Source organism: Brachyistius frenatus, unplaced genomic scaffold (genome assembly GCF_029030835.1).
Source record: "Brachyistius frenatus isolate BFR_SWC_R1_liver_20210118 unplaced genomic scaffold, ASM2903083v1 Contig_459, whole genome shotgun sequence".
Taxonomy (NCBI): Eukaryota; Metazoa; Chordata; class Actinopteri; family Embiotocidae; genus Brachyistius; species Brachyistius frenatus.
The window spans coordinates 58,716-79,114 of NW_027211058.1; the positions used below are offsets into that span (position 1 = coordinate 58,716).

The window sequence follows — 20,399 nt, forward strand, 5'->3', positions numbered from 1 at the left end:
CACGCTGTGCAGCATTCGGCCAAAATTTAAGGTAGAATAAATGTAAAAAAAGTAAATTACACTGTATTGTGAGTTAAGCAAGTCCTTGATCTGCAGTGGAAAGAGCTGTACAGACCTGTGTTTTCTGGCTATTTAGTCAAAAGTTTGAGTTGTTCAAAGTCTGTAACTTTCATCTCAATCACACCTTTTCCAAAAGTCATCTTCACATTGAAGTGCATTTTAAAATAGTTTGTTTATCTTAAAAAGTAGCATCATTTTCTCAGTTCATAAGGGGAAATGTAATCCTTCAGTTTACCCAAAACACTTTCAAAGTCACTAAATTGGGAGATACGTGGTTTTCACTGGACAGGGAGGGTATAAAAAACTGTCTTCTTAAAACTAACTGAAGCAAAGCCAATACAAATACCTCAAATTAGTACTTAAGTGCAGTACTGGAGTAAATGTACTTAGTTACATTCCACCACTGCTGTCCAGTAATGTTTTGTCTGTGTTCTGTGACCAGCGAGTCAGATCAGACTAGTTGGATCTGGGTCGACTCGCTGCTCTGGAAGAGTTGAAATCTACCACAATGATTCCTGGGGAACAGTCTGTTATGACGACTGGGACCTGAAGGATGCTCAGGTGGTCTGCAGACAGCTGGACTGTGGGACGGCACTGGATGCATCTTCATCCACCAGCTTTGGTGAAGGAACTGGAAACATCTGGCTTGATGACGTGACCTGTTCAGGACGTGAAAGGTCTCTGACTGAGTGTCAGCACACAGGATTGGGGAGACATAACTGTAGACACAGTGAGGACGCTGGTGTCGTCTGTTCAGGTGAGCAAACGTTTACGCAAAATAGTCTGAAAATAATTCAGCTTTTCTGTATTTTTTGTAGCTGCTGTGCAGAGCGGACAACCACGCTGTGCAGCATTCGTCCAAAATTTAAGGCAGAATAAGAAATGTAAAAAAAGTAAATTACACTGTATTGTGAGTTAAGCAAGTCCTTGATCTGCAGTGGAAAGAGCTGTACAGACCTGTGTTTTCTGGCTATTTAGTCAAAAGTTTGAGTTATTCAAAGTCTGTAACTTTCATCTCGATCACACCTTTTCCAAAAGTCGTCTTCACATTGAAGTGCGTTTTAAAATAGTTTGTTTATCTTAAAAAGTAGCATCATTTTCTCAGTTCATAAGTTGAAATGTAATCCTTCAGTTTACCCAAAACACTTTCAAAGTCACTAAATTGGGAGATACGTGGTTTTCACTGGACAGGGAGGGTATAAAAAACTGTCTTCTTAAAACTAACTGAAGCAAAGCCAATACAAATACCTCAAATTAGTACTTAAGTGCAGTACTGGAGTAAATGTACTTAGTTACATTCCACCACTGCTGTCCAGTAATGATTTGTCTGTGTGACGCTGGTGTCATCTGTTCAGGTGAGAAAAGACGTAAATTCTACAGATGCAGCTGCAGGTGTTTGAAAGTATGGACAAACACAAATGTGCCTGAGCTATGAGTGCAGAAATGTGATGATATGTTTTGACTTTATTGAACACACCCATCGAACATTGTCAGTGCTGGTGGAAAAGTACATGAACCCTCGGATTTAATAACCGGTTGAACCTCCTTTACCAGCAACAACCTTGAAGAAGCATTTAGATCCTGCCTCACAGACCTGCTTCAACTCAGCAAAATCCCTCCAATGACTGAGGTGATGTTTTTGTCTGCTGCTCAGTGATTAGCATGCGGTAGACTCGTGAACAGAGTTTTTTTAATTTATAAATGCAGCTGATTCCAAAGGGTTCACCTACTTTGTGTTTCCCCGCTAGACTGACTGACAGTCGGTTGGGGACGGTGCTCAGTCATGACAGACTCACAAAATATATATCTTTCACACAAAAACTACTCTAACAAGATAATCATGAAGTCTGCAAAGTGTTTAGCTGATGGGTAAAACGGAGCAGTTCCCTAAACTGGACAAAACAGGAAACCAGCAGTGGTAAAACTTCTACCATCAGTTATTATCTGTGGGCAGCTGCTTTTTAAAGATGTGGAAACTGCCTGATGGCTGCAACTAAGAAGCCAGAGAGCAGAACAGAAGACAAATGAAAAAGAAAATATCCTCTTCACATATTCATTAACTTACAACGCCGTTTCCCAAAAAGTTGAGACGCTGTGTAAAATACCAATAAAAACAGAAAGCAATGATTTGCAAATCACATAAATCCATATTTAAATGAAAATAAACCAAATAAAATATATCAAAGTTTGAAATGGAGAAATCGTATTGTTTTGTAAAAAATATAGGTTAATGTAAAAATTTTAGCAGCACATCTCAAAAAAGTTGATACAGGCTCAGCAAAAGACTGGAAAATTTGTGTAATTCTAAAAAAACAACAACCTGGTTGAACATCTCACAACTAATTAGGTTACCATAGCAACAGATCAGTAACATGATTGGATATAAAAAAAAAAATAATTTCAGAGAGGCAGAGTCCAGCAGTGAAGATGGGGAGAGGTTCACCACTCTCTGAAAGACTGTGTGGGAAAATAGTGCAACAATCTAAGAATAATGTTCCTTCATGTGAAACTACAAAGAATTAGTGGATTTCATCATCTACGGTTCATAAAATCATTAAAAGATTCAGAGAATCTGGAGAAATCTCTGAACACAAAGGACAAGTAAGAAAACCAATATTGGATGGTGGTGATATTTGGGCCCTTAGCCCACAAACTTGAATTAATTTTGGAAATTATGGACGCGGCATCCTCCAAGTTAAAGAGGAGAGGGACCATCCAGCTTGTTATCAGCTCAGTTCTAAAGCCAGCATCTGTGATGGTACAGTGATGCATTAGTGCACATGGCATGGGTAGCTTGAACATCTGGAACGAAGCATTAATGCTGAATGATATATTCAGGTTTTGGAGCAACATATGCTGCCATCCAGACAACGTCTCTTTCAGGGAAGGTCTTGTTTATTTCAGCAAAACAATGTCAAACCACATTCTGCACGTATTCCAACAGCATGTCTCCATAGTAGAAGAGTCCTCTGATAAACTGGCCTCCCGCAGTCCAGACCTGTCAATCATTGAAAACATCTGGAGTATCATGAATGAAAAATATGACAAAGGAGACCCTGAACTGCTGAGCAGCTGAAATCCTATATCAGGAGAGAAAGGGACAACATTTCACTTTCAAAACTCCGGAAACTGGTCTCCTCAGTTCCAGAAGTTGTTCTTGTGTTCCAGATGTTCTACTTGTGTACTAACACTAACATCAGTACACTACAAGTACCAGGATGATGAATTCAAAATGCTCTGGACAGTGTGAAACTCTGGACACTTTCCACCCTAAACGGTCGCCATCTTGGCTCCTGCAGAAGAAGGGGGCGGGGCTACCGACTTAAAGGATTTTCAAATTAAAAGCGTGTGAGGAAGCTGCCGCTGTTCCTGAACACAAAGTGTTTCTTTTTCACTGCTGCTGCTGCTGGACAGAAGAATCCGTGTTTATATTATTATTTATTATTAATTATTATTATTGAGTGTGTTAAACAGAGGACACAAAAACATGACGATTTCTGGGTAAAATAATTAAAACTGCAGATGTTTTGGAGGGTGATGTGTTCACATGATGAGGTCATTTCCTGTCAGTGTGTTAGTCTGAATGAGAAGCCGTTCGTTGTACTTGGATGAAATCAAACGTGTTTTGCCGGATTAACTGATGACATGTTGTCTCTGTAGCATCGTCGCTGCTGCTGATCTCCTCAGTATCTGTTGGACTGGTGCTGCTCGCCCTGCTGGTCCTGCTGGTGGTGTGTCTGGTCCACAGGAGGACACGTCGTGTGAAGCAGACTGTGGCTCTTGTCCAAAATCAAAGTCTGTGCACACCAAGACATATTTTACTCATTTTAAACGCACACATTCATCAGTGTTTTCCTTCGAGGTCACGTCTTGTTCTGTTGCTTGTTTTTCAGCGGCCCTCAGAGTCCTGAACGCTTATGACAGCGATGAGGACGACTACGTGAATGTTGATGAGGTGGGGAAACTCGAAGAGGATACCGGGAGAGAGGAAGAAGAGGAGAGCAATGATTATGAGGAGCCAGCGTGTGAGGACAATCATGAGGATGAGGATGAAGGCTTCAATGCAAATTACGTAGAGGCCAAGCAGATCTGTGTGTGTGTGGAGGACTCCACAGAAGAAGACGATGAAGAAGAAGAAATAACCAGTGAAGAAGAAAATGACTACGAGAATGTATCACTGCCATCAAATGAACAGACTGCCGAGTCATGTGGAGAATATGAGGATATTTATCAGAACCTTTAGGTTTGGATCACAGGCTGAATATAAAAGTGTTCGTAGATTCAGGTCTGATAAATGAGGCCGATGCAGAAGTCTTTTAAGCTGCAATACCAACGAGTGCCACTAGAGGTTTTTGCTGTGCACCGACACACTCCAACAAACACATCGACACACACTGACAGATGTTCAGATCTGAGGTGCTTTGGTTGAACCACAGACTGAATATAAAATAATGTCAACAAAGGGATAACCACCGGCAGGGCACAACACACACACACACACACACACACACACTACATACACAAACACATGCACAGTACATACTGGCCGTGACCAACATGTGACACGCAATGCCGTGAACTGTGTGACCGCCTCTAGTCTGCAGCAGCACATTAACACAAAGTGGTTCTGATACACCAATGATTAAACACTTGAGGAGGAATACACACACACCAACACACACACCGACAGGAACACACACACACACCAACAGGAACACACACACCGACACACATACAGACAGATGTTCAACCATCTCAGGTGCTTTGGTTGAAACCACAGACTGGATATAAAAGTGTTCGTAGCTTCCAGGTCTGTAAAATGGTTCTGATCCAGAAGTGTCTTCAGCTGCAATACCAGCGAGTGCCACTAGAGGTCGGCTCCAAAAAACCTCCAGCTCCATAGACTCCCATTCAACTTCTCTCATCAAATCCAAAGTGAATAAAATGTGTCCATCAGTTATCTCGGTGTTGTTAGCTAAAGTCACTCCTTCTTATTAGTTTTCTGGAGGTCCATCTGAAAATAATCCCTCATTCATTAGAAAATAAACTTTAAAAAGACCTGTTTTTTGGGGGGGCGTGTCTGTTTGATTGACAGGCCAGTGGTGCAGTCAGGTTCCAGCTATCGGTGGGCGGGACGTAGTATCGTCAGGTTTCCAATCAGATTGAGTCAAACATGGAGTGAACTACATGTAAACCAAGAATTATCTGGTTTGTGTTTGCTTGCTGGTCAGATCATTCAGATCCACCGCTGGCTCCTCCCCCAGCTCGTCCAAATATGGTCACTTCCTGCTCCAAACTAGCAAAGATGGTGATGGACAGAATCTGAACTGGAGGCTTCATTACGTTCACAAACCAACGATGACCTCTGATGGCTGCTGATTGGTATTTACACATTGTGAATTTACACTGAAGTATTTTCACTTTTTTAATTTTTTTATTCAAATTTCCTAAAGATGCTTTTTTCAGGATCTTTTGGCACAAACAAATATAACCGTGGCCAGTATTAATGTGACAAGTCACATTCAGCCATAAACAATAACTGGACTGAGCTGGATGATGTAATAATATCCTGGTAATTTAGAGATGAGGAAGGAATGGCCATCTTGAATCTCCCTCTCTATTTCTGTCCCTGGCATCCCCCAGTTCACTGACACACTTCTTTATTTTTGCACTGATGGCTCAGACTTGACATCTGAATCTGCCCAGCTTCAGCTCAGATCAGCAGCTAAAACAATCCGACTCTTCAACGCAGATATTTAACAGGAACGCTGACGACAAAATGTTTCATGGGTAAAATGTTTGAAAGACCCTCATCAATAAATGAGCATCACGTGAGATGAACTGGTGTCACTTTGTCTCGTGTGATATTTCCCACCTCTGCTTTCAACAACTATTTAACCAATCACATTCCAGTTGGTCGACCGTTTGAGCCAATGACGTGAGGGCAGAGTGAAAGCGTGACGCCCTGAAGTCCACAAATAGACGTGACACAGTCTCCTTGTAATGTTCACACACACGTGCAGACAGGCTGTGTGTGTGTGTGTGTGTGTGTGTGTGTGTGTGTGTGTGTGTGTGTGTGTGTGTGTGTGTGTGTGTGTGTGTGTGTGTTCACGTTGAGCTCATCCTTGGAAGAGGCAGCGGCGGAGACGCGTAACCCGACGCCAGGCCGGCTTTGTGTGGTCGAACAGCTGCTGGAGTCACTTCCTGAGTGTCACTTCATACCTGATCAAGGAAAAATGCACATGAAGTGTATGAGAAGGTATTTCCCAGAGTCACAACACGCGATCACGTACTGGATTTGAACATATCTTAGTTATGGTCCATCAGTTTTTAAAGTGTGTTCACCTCTCAGAGAAAAGGTGCTGCGATCATCAGGCCCTCAAAGGCTATTTCAACCATTTTAAAAAAATGTGTTTTTGTGCTTTCAGATGCAAAGATTGATTTTGCTGTCTAGAGTCAATATAAAAGTGTGGCCAGCAGCTGGTTAGCTTAGCTTAGCTTAGCCTAAAGACTGGCATCAGGGGGAAACAGCCAGCCTGGTTCTTTTAGAGACTGAACTTTATCTTCCTGCCAGCGACTCTAAAGGACAATGATCAACACGTTCTACGTTGTGTGTTTAAACCATAAAAACAGAAGAACTGAGGTGAAAAACATGACCGACCAGCAGGTTTATCTTTATAAATCTGTAGAAATGAAGGACCAAGACAGAGCTGTTGGATGTTTGGGACAAATCAGCACCGCTCACGTGGTCCAGTAGTTAAATATACATGAATGATACGAGGTGTTGAATCTGCTGCACCTTTCAGTCTGAATAAACATTTACAGGGGTTGTGTTAATAAATTCAATAAGTCATAACCTGACATGAAAAGATTCAGTTTCAGTCACTTGGCAGATCCGCAGACTGTACACGAAAGTGGATGTAGAAAAATTAGGCCGATGCAGAAGTGTCTTAAGCTGCAATACCACCAAGTGCCACTAGAGGTCGGCTCCAAAAAGCCTCCAGCTCCATAGACTCCCATTCAACTTCTCTCATCAAATCCAAAGTGAATAAAATGTGTCCATCAGTTATCTCGGTGTTGTTAGCTAAAGTCACTCCTTCTTATTAGTTTTCTGGAGGTCCATCTGAAAATAATCCCTCATTCATTAGAAAAGAAGATTCAAGAAGACCTGTTTTTGGGGGCGTGTCTGTTTGATTGACAGGCCTGTGGTGCAGTCAGGTTACAGCTATCTATCGGTGGGAGGGACGTAGTAGCGTCAGGTTTCCAATCAGATCAGTCAGATCCACCGCTGGCTCCTCTGAACTGGAGCCTTCATAATGTTCACAAGCCAACGGGTGACGTTTTTAATTTGTTGAGTCTGAAAACATTTGCTGAATAAAGTTTTTCTTTGAGTTGTGACATCATCTCAGAGATCTGCAGACTGCAGCACACTTTAAAGATCCATATCTGCATCACATCTGAGGAATGACAAATCAGAAACAAGATATTTTCACATGCACACAAACACAAAGAGGATGTGACCATGAGGCGTCTTTAGCTTTTTGATGAGTTGCATTCCTGTCTGAGACACGCTCACCAACGGCAGTGAGCTCATGGGGTTTAAATAGTGTGGTGGGAGGGCCACAGCAGAGCAGCTGGCATTTAAAACGGACTGCTGGGTAGGATCACACACTTCACTTAGAGACGACTGAGGAAGCCTCCATTTCTCACTGCTCACTGGAGCCCGAAGATCTGAAGTCAGAGATCTGCCGATATGATGTCCCAGCACGCCGCTCTGAGCAGCCTGTTTGCCGATGACCCGTTCTTCAGCCAGGACCGGCTGCTGTGGCCACTGCATCACAAGGCCCTCTCCTCTCTGCAGCAGGACTTCTTCAACCGCAGGGCCAAGCTGGCAGACAGCCTCCTGAGGGAGCTCCACGATGGGACCCAGCTGGTCAAACTCAGCCAGCTGCCGCTCGTTTCCTCCTCGTTGGCACGGTAAGTGATCTGAGTGTTCAGACCTCCGGTCGATCGGCTCGGGTCCAAACAGGTGGACGGGTCAGAACACCTGCCCGAGCTCATGAACTGGTTCTGTTTTCAGGCTGAGTGACGGTGAGGAGCAGCGGAGGGAGGGTCTCAGCCCGGAGCTGCAGAAGAACACACAGCAGACTTCGGAAAACAACGGCGACCTACTGGTGACCCTCGACGCTCGCGGCTACGCCCCCAGTGACATCACCGTCAAACTGGAAGGGCGGAGCCTGGCCGTGGTGGCCATGAAACAAGGGGGAGCCGAAGAGAGCCAATCCTGCTCCTCCTCCTCTTCTTGCGCCTCCTTCTGCTCCTTGGCGTCATCTCAGGCAGGATTTGTGCAGAAGATCGACCTGCCCGCTCACCTGGATCTGTCCAGCCTCTCATGCTCCCTAATGGATGACGGACAGCTGCGTATCCATGCCCCCGTGGCCAAGCAGCCAATCAGCGAGGAGCATCAGGTTCCCATTCGCTTCAGGTCGTCACTGGAGTTTCCAATCAAAACAGACAAAAGAGAGGAGGAACACACGGACTGACGCACACAAGACACACACTCCCTCACACGAAAACACACGTTGAGCGAAGATATGTTTGTATGCACACACTTCCACTAAAGACTCGATCATGACTCAAGTTTACAATTATTAAATAAAGAGAAGATGTATTTTCTAATTACTGGTGTAAAATGTTTAAAATAAAATAAAGTTCTGAATGGAAAATGATTTTATAAATAAATAGACATGTTCAGGATTTTTGTGACCACATGATGGAGCCAGCAGCCAGTTTACCTGGAGGATGGAGCCAGAGGAGCAAGAGGAAGGGAGACAACAACGTCACCTCCATCTCCCCTCAAGTAACTTAATTAGTACAGTTAAAAGGTTCCAGTGACATGGGGGTTCCTGGGGGGAAGTTATTTGATGGCACGCTGGAGCAGCAGCGGTTTAATGTTTGATGAGTTCTGCTCTGACGGAGTTGTGAAAGAGGAGATGAAGACGTGAGGGGAGAAGGTGAGAAGATGAAGGAGAATAAACACATATTATTATTTAACTTTTAAAGGATTAATTCAACTAAAGTCATAAGTAAACAAATTATTTAAACAGTACATGTATGCTTATTTTCTTCTGATGGTTTTAAAGCCAAATTCAGGGAGGCGTTCAAGAGCCCTGCGACCACTCTGCAGACCTCCAGAAGTAAAAAAACAAAACAAAGTCCAGCAAACTTCAGGGCAGTTCAGGATGTGATCTTTTGTTATCTTTACCAACAGCATCATGGTTGAACTTTTTATTATTATTATTGAACGACTTCACAGAAGCGTCGCTGTAGAAATGAAGAACTAACTCCTCTCGCTGAGCTCATACTTTCTTATCTCTGCTGAAATCTGCTGAATCACCTCACACATGCTGGAGGAAATTACACAGAAAATCACACGCAGTGTTAACCTTGGTGGTAATGATGAAACTGATTATTTTACTTCCACTTTATATCAGCATTTAATGTTAATGAGGTTCCTGACACTGTCATACGTGTAGAGATCTGGATCCGGTGTGAAATGAAGGAAAATAACATTCAGACCTCGCTGTGCGTTTTCTCTGCACACTTTAAAACCTTTTGTTCTTTCTCACTGTGTCTCCTCAAATCTTCTGTAATTGTCCTCCCGGAGTGAAACGTCTTCACCGGTTCGGCGGGGGGTCTGTTATGCGTAGGTGTGCGTGATTGTGACTGTGCATGTATTCATGTTGTTCAGGGTCCACGGTATGCATGTGAGTAGGTTCCTAGCTTTTCCAAAAGCTGTAAAGGACCGAATGTGCTTTGGACTGTAAAATGATGTCCAGAATTAGTCCTGCCTGGAATGATACATGGATATATACAGTACATGTGTGTGTGTGTGTGTGTGTGTGTGTGTGTGTGTGTGTGTGTGTGTGTGTGTGTGTGTGTGTGTGTGTGTGTGTGTGTGTGTGTGTGTGTGTGTGTGGCAAAAATGCACACACCTAAACACACACCCGTTTGTGGAAATGACTGCACTGTTTCCCTGCCGACCGTCATGATGATGGATCCTTCAGTCCAATAAGGTGTCAAACTTGGTTTCTCCTGCAGACAGACGTCCTCTGAGCATAAAACAAACACTCTCATCTCAATAATCTCATTTGTGTGTTTGTGCTTCCATCCTTTGGTTGTGAAAGTCCCTCGTTGATGCAGGGTTGTGTGTGTAAGAACAAAGAGGCTGTATGATGGTAGTTTTACCAGTAGAAAGTGGTATACATTAGCAGGTACACTCATTTCGTTCTTCAGGTTCTTTTTTATTTTATCCTTAATATGATGCAGCAACATCGAAGCCTTTTTAACTCAATAAACAGCTCGTTTCAACCTGATCTGATGGATGTTAGTTAGTTTCATTCGCAAAAATGTTACCCCAGTATAAAACAAGGAAATCAGACAACAACAAATACAAACATATTAAACTAAGAAGCTACGAATCTTTTTAATCACTTATATTTTTCATTTAGGGACTACTTTATTTGTAAGAGTTGTTTAGCAGGTTGATTTCATACGTTTTGTCTCCTCAGTCAGTTGTGATGATCATTGCCAAACGTATCTCTTCATCATGTCCCCTCAGTGTGACTTTACATATCTACTATCAGGAAACTAGATAGTCAATTTTTCGCAAACTCATTTAGGGAATAAATTTGAATTTTTGGGCTTCAGTGGAGATTTAAAGACAAACGGGATTGGAGTCTGTTGTGGATGATCACAGTTGTAATGTAAGTGGGAAGAATTGACCAGCATGCAGGCAGGGATTAAAAAAAATTTTTTTTTTAAAAAATAATTATTATTTAGAAGAAATAATATGGTGCAATTCATCTGTAATCACCACACCTGGTCAATCAGCACTGATTGGTACTCAGCTGCACAAACAAAAAACAAACACAAACACCAACAAAGCACACAGGAGGATTCACTCTTCCACACATGGTGGTTCTGATCCTAACATTAGACCCAGGTGGATCTGATCCTAACATTAGACCCAGGTGGTTCTGATCCTAACATTAGACCCAAGTGGATCTGATCCCAATGTTAGACCCAGGTGGATCTGATCCTAACATTAGACCCAGGTGGATCTGATCCCAATGTTAGACCCAGGTGGATCTGATCCCAACTTTAGACCGAGGTGGATCTGATCCCAATGTTAGACCCAGATGGATCTGATCCCAACATTAGACCCAGGTGGATCTGATCCCAACATTAGACCCAGGTGGATCTGATCCCAACATTAGACCCAGATGGATCTGATCCAACAACGTTAGACCCAGGTGTACTCCATCTGTAATCAACCAGTGCTGATTGGTCCTCGGCTGCAAGAATTTATTTGACAAGAATATGAGTTAAATTTACCTTGTAAAGATGAACAATTCTTCAGACGCAGAAGTTACGAACACTTTTATATCAAGTCTGTGGCTGAAACACTGAAGAGAGCAACTTTCTTTTGTTCACTTTTACTTGAATTTATAATTATTATTTTTTTTAAGTGAAATAAACACGATTATTATTGAAAACCTCTTATGTTCACGTTAAAAGAGACTTTTAAACATAAGGTACAATTTACAGAATTATGTAAATCTTCTGCTGCCATAAAATAGTCCAAATAAAATTGTATGGAATGAGAATATAGTGTTTAAAGACACACAGAGCGGGATGACACGTATTATAACACGTATTGTGTGTCTTCGGGCTGATGATTTTAATACCAGAATGCTGCCTCCAGCTGGACTCTGCTTGACTGATGCTCTGATAAAACATGGGTGTGAGCAATGGTGGAGATTCGTCCTGCAGCCTCAGCTCCGTGATTGTTTCCTCTTCCTTTCCAGACGAGCAGACCATCCCTCCAACTCCTCCATCAGCGTGTGTGCTGCCCTGCCGCACGCTGCCAAATCTGACTGATGGCTTCAATAAAAATTAGATCCGTGTTGAACCAGGAGGCTCCACGGCGTGCTCACTGTGAAACACATTATTACGGACCGATTCTGTTCCCTGGTCCATCGCTCAGACACTCGACTAATATAAATCTCAGATTTTCTGTCTCATGAATGATACCTCCAAGGTGCTGGTCTGGGTGGACGCTGCTTTATTCACTGTACTGTGTAGGAGGAGCAAAACTCTGCCACGGTTAGCTTTTTGATTCCCGCTGGGCATCCCATTCTAAAAGTGGAGGGCCTTTTGTCTGCTGTTGAGTCATTTTGGATCAAGATGTCCAACAAGTGGCATTAGAGTATGACGTGATTATTACACTGATTCAGCAGAGGTGACAAATGCAGCATTATGTTCTGTCGGTTTGACAGACTGTTTATAAAAGTGTTCGTAGCTTCCAGGTCTGAAAAATGGTTCCGATGCAGAAGTGTATTAAGCTGCAATACCACCGAGTGCCACTAGAGGTCGGCTCCAAAAAGCCTCCGGCTCCACAGACTCCCATTCAACTTCTCTCATCAAATACAAAGTGAATAAAATGTGTCCAGCAGCCAAAGTCACTCCTTCTTATTAGTTTTCTGGAGGTCCATCTGAAAATAATCCCTCATTCATTAGAAAAGAAGATTCAAAAGTACCTGTTTTTTTGGGGGCGTGTCTGTTTGATTGACAGGCCTGTGGGCAGTCAGGTTACAGCTATTGGTGGGCGGGACGTAGTATCGTCAGGTTTCCAATCAGATCAGTCAGATCCACCGCCGGCTCCTCCCCCAGCTCGTCCAAATATGGTCACTTCCTGCTCCAAACCGCTTTGAACTAATAAGATGGTGACGGACAGAATCTGAACTGGAGGCTTCATAACGTTCACAAACCAACGATGACATCACCGATGGTTGCTGATTGGTTTGAACAAGTGTGATTGCTGCATTTTACAATGCGAGGATTATTTTCGTACAGTGAGAACAAAAGGCATGTTTTAGGTAGGTAGGTAGGTAGGTAGGTAGGTAGGTATATACTTTATTAATCCCCGAGGGGAAATTTTTTCGCCACAGCAGCATACATACAGGAGCAATAATAGAAACAATGGAATAAAATAATAATAGAATAGAATAATATAATAGAAAAGCAATAAAATAAAAAATATAAATATAAAATATAAAATGCACAGTACATACAGTATATATACAGTACATTAAATATCTATATATATTATATACAACAAACCAATAAACACAGTCAACATATATATACATACAGTACAGTATATATCTATATATATAATATACATATAATATACAAGCAACCAAGAAACACAGTCAACAGTGTTTTTGTACTGTGATGGATTTTGCCAGAGGTGAGTTATTGTAAAGTCTTATGGCAGTGAGCAGGAATGATCTCCTGTATCTGTCAATATATTTAATATTGTACATACCTCACCAATAATAGAAATAAATATCCCATAACAGTGGAAAGTCAGAGAATATATAAAACTGACACCATCGCTAATGATCATAACTCTCCCATCACTGGAGTTTAATTAAGAGTAAAGCAGCTGCTGTGCCTCGTTTGAGACGAACAATAAAACTTCAAGCTGCAAAATGTGTAAACAATGCTGACTCCATCTTCTCAGCAATGACTCACCATAGTTTTGTCTTGTTTTTTCTTTTTCCCTCATTTAAGTAACCGAGGACCGAAGACAGGACAGAGAAAGTATTTATTTTTTGAGAGCTGGTTCTGTTTTTTTTAATGGGACTTACTGACAATATATATAAATATATATATATATTAAGAAGAAAAAAAGGTCTTTGCATTAAAAAATGAACACAACTTTATAAAAGCTTTCGGAGAAAAGAAAAAGAAAATGTCCTGTCCGATGTGTTATCAAAACTTTCTCCTCAAACTCCCACAGGAGTATTCATGTTAAAAAAAAAAAAAAGAGCTAAATGTTTTTTTGGTTTTTTTTGTATGGTTCTTTTCATTAAGAGCACGTTTCCAGTCGTTGAACTGCTGATATTAAAAGAAGCTCAGAGGGATTTTTAATCAACTGGACGAGATAATGACGTTCGCAGGTGGATAGAATTCATTTTGTGCATCGTAGTGAAAAGGAAAACAGAAAGCGTAATAAGAAGGCTATGAAAACTGAGCTCATCCATCTCAGGTATGATATCCTCTGAAGTTATATTTAATAAAGGCGTAATTTTTAACACATTATTCAGGTTTAGACTTTGTGCACACACCTGTCAGAAGCAGAGACACATCAGACTGATGTGTTGTTCTCCTGGTTATCAGTGAGGTCTGCTGTCATATCATCGTGACAGAGCAGAGATACAGATAGAGGAATCACAGGCTAAATAAACACCGGCAGGCTCCTGAACACCAGGACAGGAGATGGGCTTTAAAAGCATTCATGTGCGTGCGCGTGTGCACGTATACCAAACAATCTGTATTAATAGCACCTGTTAACTTTCCTCAGTATCGGCTTTACACAGCCAAAAATATACAGAAGAAAAAAAGAAAAGGAACAAGACTGTATGTTTTAGAGTGTGTGTGTGTGTGTGTGTGTGTGTGTGTGTGTGTGTGTGTGTGTGTGTGTGTGTGTGTGTGTGTGTGTGTGTGTGTGTGTGTGTGTGTGTGTGTGTGTGTGTGTGTGTGTGTGGTTGTGTTTGTGTGGGTGTGCGGTGATGCTGAGTGATGTGCAGTGACAGGAACAGCGCTGTGTGTTTTATCAGCGCTGGTTAAATGTTTCCTGCCACTCTTCCTCCCCGCTTTCAGTGAATCTAACCTTTATGAGGCAGCCGCAGGTACCATCAGACGCACACACACACACACACACACACACACACACACACACACACACACACACACACACACACACACACACACACACACACACACACACACACACACACACTGACGCGCTCCATCTCAGCTGTATATGTGTTTATTACTAATTCAGTAGATGTGCTAATGTTAACAGCTCCGGTACAACCACGACACGGTTCTGCAGGAGACCCTGTGCAGGTGCAGCTTACAGAAATATTACGACATATCAGAAGGAAACATTTGATCCTCAAAGTGCACGTGTCAGAGAGAGATCGTACTAACATGACCCACATGATGTACCGGGAAAAATCCTTGGCTGGCCAACAACAACATTTGAGCAAAAGTTAGAGTTTGAGTTCCAACTTCAGCCGGGCCTGGGTTTATATTTAAACTAGTCCTGGGTTAAGTTAACCTGGTTCTGGGTTAAGTTAAACTGGTTCTGGGTTCCAACTGAAGTTGAGTTCTCTTTCAGTCATGTGACTCCACAAACTAAACGGTGGCAGCAGCAATTGAGCAGATTTTGAGCAGATTTGAGCAGATATTGACAAACTTGGACAACTGTCTGCATGCTCACAAAATATGTTTGTGTTTTATTTAGTTTTTTTTTTCATAATTTCTGATAAAATATGATTATTTCCTCTGTTTTTATCATTTTTGACAAATAGTTTGAGGAATACCAGGGAGCTGAGTGTACACAGGTCGCAATAGTTCTGGGATCTGTGGTGTGCATTCAAAATACAAGTGACACAAAGATTTAATTCATTCATATATTCAACTTGGATGTAAAGTGAATTCATCTCGCCTTGTAATCTGGATATTTCATGTACATTCAAGCTCATGTAAATTGATCCACAGTGGGATAATATTTACTCATCAGAGAAGAACTGGAAGGCTTTGAGAGGAACATGTGAGTCTGTGTATGTGCTCATGTGTCAGCGACTTGCGGCTGACCTGCAGCAGGTGCTGCCACAACAGACAGGCAGACAGCCCAGATAACGAGATCGCTGTCACCTTGAATCTGCATCCAACATCCACGTTGGACGACAATGTGCCTCATCGTCTGCTGTGAGATTACTCACCTACACTTACACCTTCACATCCCACTGGAGTTCAGAAACAGACGATAAACTGATTGGCTGTTGAAGCAGAGACAGTTTATGGTGAAGTTTGACACGGAAATATGCACCACAGTTGAGAGATTTCCTGACTTTTAACTTGTACCGTCATTTTAGAGCATTAGTTTTATACAGTAATCGGTCTGCTAGCATTTGGTGTTACACACACATGTCCCAGTAAATGTTGCTGACATGCGAACGCAGCTAACTGACCATTTCTAAGTTCACGAGCTGTCCTCCATGTTTGCGTACACAGAACGCAAAATGAATTTATCTGATCACCACACACCTAATCTGACTTGTCTGCTTTTATTATTGAAAATATAAAAAAAATCTTCTTCGTCAGTCAGCAATGTTGACTCCTATTTTTACAGCTGTCTCCAGAGAAGTCCCTCGAAAGATTTCCTCCAAACTTTCCGTGTCTTACTTGGATTATCCAAAACTGACATCATTTGGATTATCAAATATAGTCGTATTCATTGAAATCAAAATGGCTAGTTTAACCTTCACATAAGCAAATACGCAGAATCATCATAAATTATAATACAACAGCCCAACAATAAACTCTCCCTTCAAACAAATTATATTATTCAGTTGTTATTTAATCTGATTAAGAAAGGTGAGAATTGATTTTATTTTATTTTATTTTATTTTATGAAACTGTACTTATAAGTGCGCTGCACTTCACAGGGTTATATTGAGTTGTTCCTAATATTCTGTCAATCCAATTAATTTCAATTTAAATTCACTTTATTTAAATGGACAGAATTTGTATATAATGCTGGTAATGTTGATCATTTCCATAATAGAGTAGCTTTGTTAACTCTATTTAAGTCTTTAGATTCTCACATGATGCAGCTTTTAAGTACAATACTATGTTACATTCATTTTTATTTACTTTATCTGTGGTTAGAGCACATTATGTAAGGAACCTGCAAAGGGGGCGGGGCTTCTGAATGTTGGCGAATCCTTTGCCATGACACAAAACCTGCCAAGGGGGCGGGGCTTCAGAATGTTGGAGAATCCTTTGTGATGTCACAAAGGATTGGCCAACATTCTGAAGCCCCGCCCCCTAGCCACAGACAGCCCAGCTAAAGGTTCCATGCACAGATTCTACTGACTCACTTCTGCCTCATACAGCACAAGGAAAGGATCTCACAGCTACTTTTACATTTCAGAAGATATCATTTCATCTGAAAGGGCTTTATCACGACAAACCATTCTGTCCACAGCTAAATTACAATACTGTCAACATGAACAGACTACACCTCGCGAAACCCTTCTCTCCACCAACCAACAGTGAGTCTTGCTTCCCATCAAACTTCAACAATATTCAGTGTGACCGCCCCACAGCGGGACAGGCCCCCAAAATCACCCCCCATTTCCTTTCAGATAACGAATACCGTTGTGCACCAGATAGTTACCAGTTACCACGACATTCCACCAAACAAACTCATCTCACCAAATGCATTCAGGAGTTCAGGAGCCTGCACTATAAACAGTTGAATGTATTCCCATTCAGCACCAACACACCCGACTTAAGACAAAGCCCACTCCCACCAATTTCCACTAGCAAGATTCCCCACCCTCCCCCCTGTTTCACCAACACTGAGTCTTGCTTCCCATCGAACGCTAAAAATATTCAGCTTGACCTCCCCAAAGCAGAACAGGCTTCCGAAGAGACTCCTTATTTCATTTCAGATAATGCACCATTTTGTGACCAGTTACCACGGCATTCCACCAAACAAACTCATCTCACCAAATGCATTCAGGAGTTCAGCAGCCAGAATCTTAAAGAGTCGAATGTTTTCCCGTTCAATAGCAACACACTCCATTTAGGAAAAAGCCCACTTCCACCAATTTCAACTCACAAAATTCCCTCCCCTTCTCCCTGTTTCACCAACACTGACTCCCACTTCCTGTCCAATGCTAAAAATATTCAGTGTGACCTCCCCAAAGTGGAACAGGCTCCTGAAAACACTCCTTATTTAATTTCGGACAATGAATACCGTTCTAAACCATTTTGTGACCAGTTACCACGATATTCTGCTCGACAGTTTAATCTCCACAAATACAGCGAGGAGGCCAATACCCTGCCTTTCAAAAAGATGGAACTATACCCATCCAATACTAACACACCCGAACTGAAAAAGCCACTACTTCCACACATTTCCACCAACAAAACAAAGACTATTCAGTATGAACGCCCTCAACCTCCACAGGCCCCCAAAAATGATCCCCATTACCAGTTTGATAACGAATACCGTTCTGCATCATATGGTGACCAATTACCAAGATATTCCACTCAACCTACTCATCTCACCAAACGCAACCAGAAGAAAAACAGTCTGTATCTCAAAAATATGGGCGTATACCCATTTAACATGAACACACTGCACCTGAATAAACCACGAGGTCTACCAATTTATACCAACACAAAACCGTCCTTTCCTCCCAAATCAAAGACGATTCAGTTTCAACGCCCGAAACCTCCACAGACCCCCAAAAATGTTCCCCGTTACCAATTAGATAACGATTACCGTTGTGCACCATATGGTGACCAACTACCAAGATATTCTACTCAACAGACTCATCTCACCAAACGCAGCCAAAAGAAAAACAGTCTGCATCTCAAAAAGATGGGCGTATACCCATTTAACATTAACACACTGCACCTGAATAAGCCACCAGGTCTACCAATTTATACCAACACAAAACTGTCCTTTCCTCCCAAATCAAAGACTATTCAGTTTCAACGCCCTCAACCTCCACAGGCCCCCACAAATGTTCCCCGTTACCAATTAGATAACGATTACCGTTCTGCATCATATGGTGATCAACTACCAAGATATTCTACTCAACAGACTTATCTCACCAAACACAGCCAGGAGAAAAACAGTCTGCCTTTCAAGATGGGCATATACCCATTTAACGTAAACAAAAAAAACAACTTCCTCCCATTTCCACCAACACAAAATCCCACCGATGAGGCCTGTGAGCAACCCCCCAAAATAATCATCGCCACTATGTGAGTCAGGAGTTGTGATGGGTGTCAACTCCGCAGATCAAACCGCCATAACAGGAGATTCAGAACCACAGAGTCCACTTAGATGTTACCGAACACGAAAGTTTGACCCCACGATCTAATTAAACCGTGACACTTTACAATTTAAATCTTATTCTCACACACACACACACACACACACACACACACACACACACACACACACACACACACACACACACACACACACACACACACACACACACACACACACACACACACACACACACACACACACACACACACACACACGCGCGTCACAAACGAACCCAATCAGTGTTCAGAATTAGTCTGGATGCTCTCATTTCTGCCCAAAAAACAAACACAACAGAAGAAAATAGTATTTAAAGCAAAATTTAAACTAAAATAATTACACTTTTACTAACCTAATTAGAAAGTGGGCGGTGCAGTGGTCAGCACTGTCACCTCACAGTGAGAAGGTTCTGGGATTGATCCCAGGCCTCCGTGTGCCTGCGTGGGTTCTCTCTGGGTACTCCAGCTTCCTCCCACCGTCCAAAGACATGCATGTCAGGTTAATTGGTGATTCTACAAACTGGTGACCTGTCCAGGGTCCCTGACCTGGAATAGGCTCCAGCCCCCCCCCTCCCTCCCGCCCCCCGACCCTGTTCATTATTCTTAGATAATAGATAAACCAACAAATAAAATAAATCTTAAATAAAAAAAAAAGTACCATGAAATTGTTTGTATGTTTTTTTGTGGTTTTTTTTTCAGGTTTCTTTTAAAATGAGCAGTGTTGAACAACCAAGGACTTCACGCTTCATCAAGGTGAAAACAAGAACAATTTATTTGTCTCTTTTTAAAAAGTCATTTATTCTCTGGTTCAAAATCACTGTACTTCAATAAACAATAAATCAGGGTTATAATGTGAGCAAGCAATGAAAAGGTTCAACCATAAGCAGATGTCGATGATAATTTAAGTTGTGAGTACAAACTGCATGATTAAAATTACAATAAATTAGCTTAACAACCAACAAATAATGAACTTCCACGACCTCTGACATTTCTGTAAACATCAGCAAACACAACTCGTGGACTTGAACTTGAATACGACCCCATTTGAACGCAGCTAGTGAACGCTATGATGTCGCGGAGTAAGTACGGAGTGCAAGTGTTTGTGATCAGGGCAAACCGGTTCATGACATTTAGAAAAAGTCTCTAAATTATTTCACATCAGCTTACTGCAGTTCAGAGATCTGACTATAAAGTACATAATATCTAAAACTGTTCTCGTCCCTCTGCCGGACATTTCTCCTGAAAGGATGAGCTGGCTAGTTACTGAACCACTTTTACTCCAGTACATTTATTTATTTATTCATTCATTCTAAGTAACTTTCTAGCTGACAGCACCTCACTGA

At 41.9% G+C, this 20,399-nt stretch overlaps 2 protein-coding genes across 2 annotated transcripts; both read left to right on the forward strand.

The window, feature by feature from the left end:
• Positions 1 to 476: 476 nt before the first annotated feature.
• LOC138614155 (scavenger receptor cysteine-rich domain superfamily protein-like) lies at positions 477 to 5,907 on the forward strand. Its single transcript, XM_069687400.1, has 4 exons — positions 477 to 483; positions 587 to 817; positions 3,721 to 3,855; positions 3,954 to 5,907. The coding sequence occupies exons 1-4, from the start codon at positions 477 to 479 to the stop codon at positions 4,301 to 4,303; spliced, it is 723 nt and encodes a 240-aa protein (XP_069543501.1). The 3' UTR covers positions 4,304 to 5,907.
• Positions 5,908 to 7,712: 1,805 nt separating this feature from the next.
• On the forward strand, positions 7,713 to 8,802 carry hspb9 (heat shock protein, alpha-crystallin-related, 9). Its single transcript, XM_069687398.1, has 2 exons — positions 7,713 to 8,037; positions 8,141 to 8,802. The coding sequence occupies exons 1-2, from the start codon at positions 7,814 to 7,816 to the stop codon at positions 8,601 to 8,603; spliced, it is 687 nt and encodes a 228-aa protein (XP_069543499.1). The 5' UTR covers positions 7,713 to 7,813; the 3' UTR covers positions 8,604 to 8,802.
• Positions 8,803 to 20,399: the final 11,597 nt, after the last annotated feature.